Here is a 10772-nt window from a genome sequence, read left to right on the forward strand (position 1 = left end):
TTGTATTCTTCTAATTTCTCACAAACAACGTGTACCTTACTTATATGAGAAAACCATCAAACATTGTTAGAAGGTGGAATTATTTCATCACATGCATAAAGCTAAATAAAATATGTCCAGGTTGGCACAGTGGCTCCAATCAAGAGGCACTTCTCAGGCATGAAGGCCCCCCAAGGAGGCTGAGTCTGCTTCTCCACGTGCCCTGGGCCTGTCCGGTGTGTGAGGCAGGAGAAAGCCCCAGGTGGAGAGCTCCAGGTGCTCCAGGTCAGACTCAATCAATGTGGGCTGGAAAGGTGGAGGCCAAGGACATTTGGACCAGGCGCTGATGGGGTCTGCTACACCCACTAACACTTGAGACCCTACCCCTGGATCTAGAACAGCGTTGAGAACCTTCTGCGTGTTTTGTAAGGACACGTTTGCGCTACAAATAAACAAGACCATTGAAGTATGTGGCCAGAGTTTTTGTTTTTTGTTTTCCCTCATCTAATAGGAACCCAGTTCACTCTTGATTGCACATAAATCACTTGGCTCTTTGTAGTCACTTATCACATGCTAGGGGAAGAAGAACTAATGCTAGGATCTCCCATTTTGGATTCTATGCTAGACCCTGGCACAAGACGCTCCCCTGAAAGAAGAGCAATAAGGTAGATTGTTCTAGAAAATGTGGAGGAAGTGGTGTCCACAGCATAATCAAATGGAGGAAGGCCTGGAGATCCCCACCTGTGTGTGTTTCAGGTCCTAGCAGATCCATGGCAAAAGCAGAGAGGGTGCACTGAGGGCCTCATGTCCCATGGAGTAGATGGCATCCAACGGAGGACAGTGAGAGCGTAGTGTCCCTTGTGCTGAAGGGTGCTCATGGATACTATTCGGTCCTAATATCCCATATGCTAAAGGGTGAGCATGGACGATGGTAGGGGGCTGGTGTCCTGCATGCTAAAGGAGAGTGGGCAGTGATCCACAGAAGTGCTGTAGGCTGAGCAAAGCCGGTTGCCCAAGTGTCCCGGGGAGCTGAGCCACCTCACAGACCTCAGTGCCCCAATGTGTGGTGCCTGTGAACAGGAGGCCAGGATAGACTTTATCCTGATAGGCTCATCCTGGTGATGAGCTGGTGTAATTCCAAGGTGGAGTCCCAGCTTCTACACGCACGCGTGCACACACACACACACACACTCACTCACACACACTCACTCACACCCCATTCTGTGTATGACCATCCTCCTGGCTCTTCCCATTTCATCCATGTTCATTCTTATCCCACAGGGTCAATGGCAACTTTCTCATAAGGGGTCTGCACAGAGCAGGTGCATCCAAAATATTTGGGGGTCTCTGCCTTCCTAGGTAGCCTATCTCCCTTTGGAGCGGGGGGCACACACAGAGGCCGACGGACGTGTTTGTGGGTGCCCCTCTCTGTGGTAGGACCCTGCCTTTGCCCACCCAGCTTCCTGCCCGGGGCTGCCTGGTGGAGTTATATGGCTCCTCTTGCGTAGACAAGCGAACGGGCTCTGACTGCCACATGGGCAGGAAGGGAGGCCAATTAGACAGCTCCGCGCTAAAGAGACTCTCACACCCTGCTCGCGCCCCTCAGAATCGCTTCCCTGCATATATCTATCCTTTTTCAGGACAGAAGGTGCATCTGCCAAGTGTCCCCAGCAGGCCCCCCACCTCTCCTTATCCTGCCCTGTTCCCAGGACAGAAGACCAGCAACAACCCGCCCCACCTCCATTCTCAGCCCGCACTGAGTCTCCAACTCAGCTTCTTTTGACTCAATAGTGTGAATTTTATTCCCTTTATTCAGGAGCAGCTGAATTCCAGCTCCGCAGAGCCCAGCCCCATCTCTACTCAGCTATGGGGTTGAAGACCTTGCCCATGAGGATTGCTCGTTGAGTCATCCAATCCTCCACAAACAGGAAGAAGGGTCTGTTGAACTTCACGACAAAGGGAGCTGCGGCATGTGTGTGATAGGGGATGGCGTTGCTGGAGTCCATGTCCATCTTGCCTTCCTCGCCCACCTCCACTGTGGCTGCATGTATCGCCTGGGGGGAGACGGATCGTGTCTCAGCTCTGGGCACGGCGGGGGGGATGCTGGCTCCCCTTCCTGGAGAACCACCCGAGGCTCTCAGCAGTTGGATCCAGATGCCTCGGGGAGGGGTTCACACTAACTGCTGAGCTCCGTCTCCCCCAGTGCAGGCAGAAAGTTCAAGGAGTTCAGGGGTTCAAATCAGAGGAAAGGGGTATAGAGCTCAGAGGGAAGCTGGGTGGTCTGAAGGCTTAGGAAAAGGTCCCATTGAATCCCTGAGTGTGGGCCTCTCAAATGCTTTCAAGAAGGATGTGGTAGAGAGAAAACAAGGGAGGGAAGGGGCTGGTGTTTCCTGTCTCCATCCCAGCATGGACCGTTTTCTGTCTATGTGGAAGTGCTTGTGCCAGAACACCGGTGTCTGCCCCTCTGATCCGCAGGAGGCCCTGCCCAGCATGGGTGAGCTTGCTCCTGCACTCCCGTACCATTGCATCCCTCAGCCCCAGCACCCCCCGCCCCCCCCCCCCCCGCCCTCAGTGTGAGCTTGCCCCAGGGATTCTGTGAGGAGGGAGAGCTGTGGCTCCAGAAGAGCTGCATCCCAGCGGGGACCCGGACCTGGAAACTGCATGGGGTGTCCTCTGTGAGTGACAGCTCGCTCCTCCCTCAGTTAGAGAGCAGACACTGTCCCCTCCCCAAGGTCATTGGGAGACTCAGGTGAAAGAACTCTGAAAAACTGCTTTGTACTCTATCAAGTGTTGTACCGTGATGAGGAATTCTGATCCCTAGGCATGTCCCGGGCATGTGTGTTACGGGGCGGCCACCAAGCAGCCAGCCGGTCTGTGACCTCGGTGGAGTAATCAGAGGCAGCCCCCTGTGCCCACAAATACTCCATGGCATCTGGACGTCTTGAAGGCATCTCCAATTGGCAGAGCCAGTCCTGGCTCGCTCATCCACACCCCCCACCCCTGTCCCGTCCCGCTGCTCCTCCATCTTTCCTACCTCGGGCAGTCTCCACTGTGGACCAGGCTCCAGCAATAGAGCTGGCCTCTCTCACGCTTCCTTCCCTGCTCCCCAGTTCTGTCTTCAAAAGTCACGCTGGGTCTCCTCACCACTGCTGACAGTCCCACCAACGCCCCGTCAAACTGTGTTTACCCCTCACCTGGGTTATGGGCCACACTCCCTCCACACCGCAGAACATGGATTTATAAAACACATGTCAGTGTATGTCCGCCTTGGGGGTCTCCCATGTCAGTCAGAATAGCCCCCGGGCCCGCGCAGGTCAGAAAACAGGACCTCGCCGGCCCTATTTCTCCGTCTCAAACACGATGCTAGCTGTGTGGGCCTCCTTGGGGTTCCTCAACGATTTCAAGCCCATGTTCCCCTCGAGATGCCCTTGAACATGGGTCTTCTTGACGTGCTCCCTTGCTCTCTTCTTTCCTTCTTCAGGCCTCTGCATGAAGGCCAACCCAGCCCGACAACTTTCCTAGCCAGCCCACCCCAAGCCAGCCCACTGTACCCCAGCATGCTGTTCAGTTTCTTCACTTTCCTGCCTTCACAGAATGTGTCCCTGGCTGACATTGGACACATCCATTTGTTGGCACGTTCACTGCTGACCCCGTCAGGAGAATGGAACATCCATGAGGCTAAGATTTTGGCTTGTTCATGACTACCCGAGAGCCTCCAAAAGGGCTTGATGCCATTGTTTATGAGTGTCTGAATGACCAAAGAACCTCAAAAGCCAAGAGACCTAAGATTTATAACTACTTTTTTTTAAATTGGTCTTTCATTCAGAACTGTTGTGGATAAAACAGAAACTTTGTAAGTTGCTCTACTCACCTCAAAAATAGCTGGGAAATTCTCCTCTGTGATGCCTGAGAAGTTTGCTGCTGTAGTAAATACATTGCTGATGCCCATCTTGGGAAGCATTTTTTTCAAGTTTATCTTGGAGGAGATCTTGAACTTGGGCATAATTATGTGCACCCATCTGTTAGGATTGAAAACCGCAAGGAAGCTGAGCACGTCTCTCTCTCCTAGGTCCAGGGGGAGGCACCTTGCTTTTGCTTTCAGGGGTCTTCCAAGGGAGAGTTAAGAAAAGGTGGGGCATGGGTGCTTGCGTGGGGAGAGCTGGAGCATGAGACGTAGCCGTACATTTCCAGACCAAGCACTTGCCTAAAATACACATTACTATTCAAGCTATGCCCTTCACAGTCTCCCTAACCAAAAGAAGATGAGAGTCCAGCCAGGGTATCCAGCCCTGAATCCTTCCAACCCTCCAGCTGTAAGCAGGGATTTAATTGGGCAGTGGCCCCAAATATGGTGCAGATCTAGTGCCTAGTGCCCACCCCTTCCCAGCACTTCATGTTGTTTATAAACCAATACATTTTCGCCTGTGTCCATGTGATGCTGAGCTTCTGAATGGATTGTAACCCACTCAGCTGGGTTCCTCTATTGAGGTGCCCCCTGTCCCAAACATGACATTGTGTGAAGTACGGCTGTGGCAAATGATGGAAGACATACTCCGCTGTGGCCCTCAACCACAGCAGACGCTGCCCAGACAGTAGCTTGTGCTCCTACGTGGCACAGTGAGAACACTATTTGGAGATTTTTTTTTCCCGGTCTACACATTTACTGCCTGAAGACTGGAGTCCTTGCCAAGATCAGTGGGCCATTGGGGATCATGCTTTCATTACATAATTTGTCCACATTTGATTGGACCATGGTGGATACCATACCTAAGCTGGATCAATCCAATTCTCCCTTCCAGGAATCTGTCAGTGGAACAGAAATAATGTTGGTTTCACTCTGGAGTGGAGCATTTGCTTGAGTGGAAGAGAGCCAAGTCTGTCCACCATGGACTCAGCTTGAAATTTACCTCTTAGGATCATTCCCTGATCATCATACCTGTTTAGGATCTTCAATTAATACTCTACTTCTGAATCCTCTATTCTATCACCTACTCACTTTTTCCGTAGTTTTATTGCAATTTGAATTTATTAGTTGACTTACTGCCTCTCCCACTAGACTAGAAATCCCACAATGGCAGAGACTTGTGTGGTTAGCCACTGTATTCCCAGTCCTGAGCAGTGTCTGGCATGGAATCGACAGTCAGGATATATGTGTTGGGTGAGTAAACCAGCTGGTTTGCTGAGCCAGAGAGGACAAATGACATCAGAGAGATGGAGTTCCCAATGATGTTGCTGTCCCCCGTCCAATCCCTAGTGACTCCTGGTTGTGTTTATCCCCTTAGGTGCATCTATCCAATACATTCTTTTCTTTACCCCCTCGAGTTTGTATGGGGTGGGTTTTTGATACATGAAAGAACCATAATTTAGACAGTTGAAGGGGCATCCAGGTGATAATGGAAGCTGGGCCACAATTTTTCCCGCTTGGCTTATTTCATGTTCCACAAATATGCCAGGAAATAAGCAAATACCTAATTCCCCTGAAATAAGACTTGCACAGAGGAAGCAAGATCTGAGCAAAATTTCAATGTGAATCTAGACTGTCCCTCCAGAGTAGCATACCTCATGCCACTGGACTTCAGAAGTGTAGCACTTTGAACGACCATCTCTTCTACAGAAGAGTCAGGCTGTCCTGCATCTGGGAGCATGAGAACTATGGACAGGTTTCCAGTGAAAGGCATTTTAACCATTGTAGTAAACAGCTTCTCCGATCTGCTATAAATCATGCGTTCCTTCTTCCACATCATGTCCACCTGCACTGTGGTGCACTCATCCACAAAGAAGTCCTCCTTGTGCATTAAGTTGGTATGAAAAGCCATTTTCCAAATGCCTAGGAGAATCAGGAAGGAAAAAGTCAGAGTGACCTGTTGGAGAAGGCATTGGCACCTACATGTCTGGGGACCCCAGAGGTGAATGGGCTTGAGAAGGGATCATCCTCCTCCCAGTGATACCTGGACCTCAGTGAACAGAATATTTAAAATTCTAGGTGGATGCAAGGGAAAGAAAGGCAAACGCATGAATTTTGACCATATTCATCATAGGATTTCTTTAAATCTGTATTCCTCAAAAGATACTTCCCAAAATACTGTCTGCTTCTGGAGCTATAACACCAAGAAAGGATTTCATTGTCAAATAATTTGGGAAACAATGACCACAACATCCCTTCTTTGAAAATTCCCAGCACGTTTTTTTTTTTGTTTTTTTTGTTTTTTGTTTTTTTTAATATTTTATTTATTTGACAGAGAGAAATCACAACTAGGCAGAGAGGCAGGCAGAGAGAGAGGAGGAAGCAGGCTCCCTGCGGAGCAGAGAGCCTGACGCGGGGCTCGATCCCAGGACCCTGAGATCATGACCTGAGCTGAAGGCAGAGGCTTTAACCCACTGAGCCACCCAGGCGCCCTCCCACCACGTTTTAATGGACTAAGAGTTCTGACAGGCAACCGATGAATAAACTGAACTCTGTAACAGCAACTAATGATCCACTGTATGTAAATTAATTAAATTTAAATAAGATAATTGAAAAAAAAGAGTTCTGAGAAGTCTGATGACATAGAAATTTGCCTTAAATTGTTTAACTTATTCAAGGAGGGAGACTTTTCATCAGAAGAACATACGTTTGCGCGCACACGGGCGCACACACACTACTGCTCGGAATCCTCTTCAGCCATCAAGAGTTATTCCATTTTACTCCAAAATATCTTAAGTTTGGCCAATGATATGACCAAAAGGGTTGGGAACAGAAACACTTAGAAATGCTAGATAGCACAAGGAGATAAAAGCAAAAGAAAAGTTTTCAATCTATTGGTCTATGGGACATGGGATAGAATCACAGAAAATACTTTTTTTTTCTGGCTGAAATCTTCCTGGAAACCCAAGGGCTAAGGTTACCCAAACAGGAATTCATGGACTTGATAAACCTTACCTTTGAAGAAAACGTAGTTTATAAGAAACAGGAAGGTATGAGGGTTCACAGAGCTGATGAATCCCTCAGTTCCCTTGTGCATTTTTGCAGCCACAAAGTGGTTGATTTGCTTCTTGGTCTTTCTTACGTCTCTAAAGTCAATCATCTGGGCCTTCACATCATATATCTGCTCTGTGTCCCACAGAAATGGGGTGTTGATCTTCCTGTTGCTATCGATAAAGAGCATGTCCCTATACTTCAGGTGTCCCTCTCTGTTCAGCTGCTTCAGCATTTGGACGATACTCTGGAAACCATGGTGCACGTCCCACACTCTCATGACTTTGAGGTCAAATCCAAGGCCCTTGAGGAGGTTGGTGAGTGTTGTGGATCTGGCCCCCAGGGAAAGCATGGCCAAGGAGGCAGAGATACTCAGAGGGGAGAAGATGATATTCTTTCTGGGATGCTCCATTAGCAGAGTTTCGAACAATTTGTGGGCAAAAGCCTTATTGCCTGCTTCTATGTTGTGGTGGACAGGTGACATTTTCCATGATGAGACTGGGTAAATATTCCATTTAGATCTTCGTTCAGTTTCACAGCAGGTGCTGTTAAGGAGGCCACAGAGGATGAGGACCAGAGAGAGAGCCAGGGGCATTTTCCTGTGGGACACTGCTGCAGAGATCCAGGGAGCTCTAATTGGAAGGAAGAGGTGGGAGGGATGAGCATGCCATGGAATGTGTTCTTGATGTTAACAGGCTTGAGAAAGGGCCCATCGTTACCTGGGTACTGGGGTTACTTTTAGTCCTCGATTGGGGGACGCTAACTAAGGCTAATGAGGAAAGGCTAAAGCATTCTGGAACACGACTTTAGGCAAATTAAAGATAAATGACCTGATGACAAGGGATCTAATTCTGCTCTGGCCTGTGCTGCAGGTGGGTCCTAATGCAAGTAGCTTCCCCAGCCTGGTCCTGGAAAGTCTTGTCACTATGACATTCTATGATTTTGAGCAGCACTCTACACTCTTTCTCTCTCTCTCTTTCTTTCTGTTCTTTTTTTTTTTTTTTTTTTTTTTTTTAAATACAGAGCTCATGACAAAGTCCTGAAAAGTGTGGAAAGGGAAGGACCAGGAAGAAAGATAAAGCAGGGAGTGCAGATTCAGTTGCTACAGAGATCTGGCCAGAAATACACCCAGACAAGGCCAGCAAGTGTCATGCAGTAAGGAGCGTTGGGGACTGTGGCAAAGGGAGAGGCAGGTCCAGGCCAGAGGCGGGCAGGTGCCACTCAGTTCCAGCAGTGTTCCCTGTGTGGGAGTGCTAGTATTGGTGCCAGATTTTTTTTTAATGTTTCTGAAGAAGCTGGAAGCCTAGGTTTTTGCTTGAAAAATTCAATCCTGTCAAAAGCACTTGCTAACACCATGTAACCCAGATGGAGGCCAGATCTGGCTTCAGGGCTGTCAGGTGTGAATTCTGAAAGGAAGCCCGAGTGGTGCTCAGGTGACTGGGTCATGAGCTGAACGGAGGGCCTGACAAGGTCAACTCAGGCGATACTGGCCGTCTCCTGCAGGCCCTTTCAGTCCTTACAGCTACTGTCCCGTCCCGTCGTTGGGGGAAAAACCTCTCTCTGTCCCCAGATGTGCTCCCCGTGACTGACTGGGACCAGAAATCAGTCCTGGAATCTGAAGGGTGCTGTAATGGTGGGATTTCTGGCACCCCAAAGGGAAGGGAAAAGATGCGAACCACGCTCTGAGTTTGTGTTCATTTCAACCTCTTTAGAGCAGGGCCCTGTCTTCATCCCTGGTTTTCCTACAGTTCCTGACACAGCTCTGGGCACAGGGTCCACTCCTCTGCATGTGTCTGGTGATCCATCACCATGGCATCTCTTGTCATGGCTACAGAAATAGCATTTGCTGTGGATGAAGATTTGTGTTCCTCAAAATTCCTATGTTGATGTCCTACTCCCAAATGTAATGGTATCTAGAGGAAGGGTCTATGGGAAGGAATTAGGGTCAGACAAGTCCATGAGGGTCCCTTATATGTGGTCATAAGTTAGTGCCCATGTAAGAAGAGGCACCAGAGCATGGCTCTTCCCCGCCCCTGACCCTCATGAAGTCACATAAGGATATTGCCAGAAAACAGTCATCTGCAAACCAGAGAGAGGGCTCTTATCAGAACCCAACCTTGCTGGCACCCAGCCTCAGTCTTCCAGCTTACAGAGCTGTAAGAAAATAAATGTCTGTTGGCTAAGCCCCCCAGTCTGTGGTATTTTGTTATGGTCGACCAAGCCGACTAAAATAGCATCTCTCAGTTCTCAGTCTTGCCCCCCATTGACCCCTCCAGCTACTTTGCAGTCAAGGTGAGTTCCCCAAAGTATAATTTGTCATTTCCTCTTCCTAGCTCCCCATGAGCTTCGAGGGGATCGGTACAATTTCTTCAGGTGACAGAGAACCTCCACAGGCCCTGATTCCTTTCAACCAGACTCTTGGCCCTGAGCAGCCTGCCCATGCCCTTATTGTCTCCTCCAGCCCCCCAGCAATGGCTCCTGCCTCACCCCTATCGTTCCCCCAGTAGCTCCCCTCCTTCCTGGCCCCTTCCACCCACTTGATCTGCGTGGGGGAAGGGGCAGTAAGGGGTGGAGGGCACTGTGGTTGAAAGGGGCCGTGAGGGGGAGGGGGTCGTGGGGTGGGGAAAAGAGTGAATGGAGGAGGTTCTAGAAAATACACACACACTTATCACACTGGATTTTTCATCATCTTCCCGAAGGCAACCACTATCTGAAACATGGCAAAAAGGAGCAATGAAACACACACTCAGGTGGAACCAACTCTGTCTCTGAGAGAAAGGTGACTTACCTTCCAGAGGAGCTGCTGTTGCTGAGAGCTCTTTGTATCTGCCTGTGCCTTATTTATACTGCTGCAGGGGTAGCGATATGGATAAACCTGAGTTAATATTAACGACCAACAGATCATGTTCAAATACTGTCCAAAGCAAACAACAACTGAATCATTTATGTTATTTTTCTTTGCACATCAGTCCTCAATGAGACAATGAGCAAAGTAATGATTATGGCACCATTTGTGTTACTGGTCATGAATTTGTTCAGGCAGGGTTTTGGCACCCATCCACTTAACCCCTCCCAAGAGCCATGCTTTGGCCTAGGTACTGAGCTAAGAAAATGTTCAAGGCCTGCCTCCACCTTGAAGAGAAATTCTGACCCCAAGGAGCTCTTGGTTTAGAGAGAGAAACACATGTATAAAAAGATGGTGGGGCCCATGTGATTGGTCAGGGAGAGTACACATTCCCAGGAAGGAGCTGTGCTAGGGAAGAGAAGGACCCAGTGAATGACCTAGGACCATCAGGAGAGGGTGGATACTTTTTATCTAGGTCTTAAAAAGATAGGCAGGAATCTACACATCTTCCTGAATGTCTGAAATCTGAAGAGGGAATTATAGATCGTGGGATGGGATGGAGTTGTCTGGGATGTGCTGGGAGGGTCAAGGCTATATATGTATAGGGTTATTCCAAATCTAGAAGGAATTGACTTCTGGCATGATGGAGAGAAACCATGGACAAATCTCTCCTTAGCAGCAACTAAAAAGCTAGACACAATTGTCAAAAACAACCATTTCTGTGCTCTAATAATCTAGTAATCTACCAAAGGCCTACGACAAACATAGAAGCATTCATTCATGAAAAGTACTAAACTTTGAGAAGGTGCAGAGTGAGCCTGTGACATTTTTGTCTGGGGCTGCTTCCTCCCAACCCAGTTCTGCTGGTGGGTGGTCAAACCAGAGCAGAGCCAACTCCCCTGATTTGGAGTCTTGCCTGTTAAAGTGATGATCTCAGTGGTAAGCAGTGTGTGCGTGTGCAGGGGGGTGGGGTTTTTGGGGGAGGGGACAGTG

The 10772-nt window shown here is 48.9% G+C and overlaps 1 protein-coding gene across 1 annotated transcript; it reads right to left on the reverse strand.

Annotated features, from left to right (window-relative positions):
• Positions 1 to 1760: 1760 nt before the first annotated feature.
• On the reverse strand, positions 1761 to 7548 carry LOC308346103 (uteroferrin-associated basic protein 2-like). The gene is made up of 4 exons (XM_080808712.1): positions 6899 to 7548; positions 5539 to 5806; positions 3851 to 3998; positions 1761 to 2033 (listed from the first exon to the last, which is right to left on the reverse strand). The coding sequence occupies exons 1-4, from the start codon at positions 7527 to 7529 to the stop codon at positions 1836 to 1838; spliced, it is 1245 nt and encodes a 414-aa protein (XP_080664838.1). The 5' UTR covers positions 7530 to 7548; the 3' UTR covers positions 1761 to 1835.
• Positions 7549 to 10772: the final 3224 nt, after the last annotated feature.

Source organism: Martes martes (genome assembly GCF_963455335.1).
Source record: "Martes martes genome assembly, chromosome: 7".
Taxonomy (NCBI): domain Eukaryota; kingdom Metazoa; phylum Chordata; class Mammalia; order Carnivora; family Mustelidae; genus Martes; species Martes martes.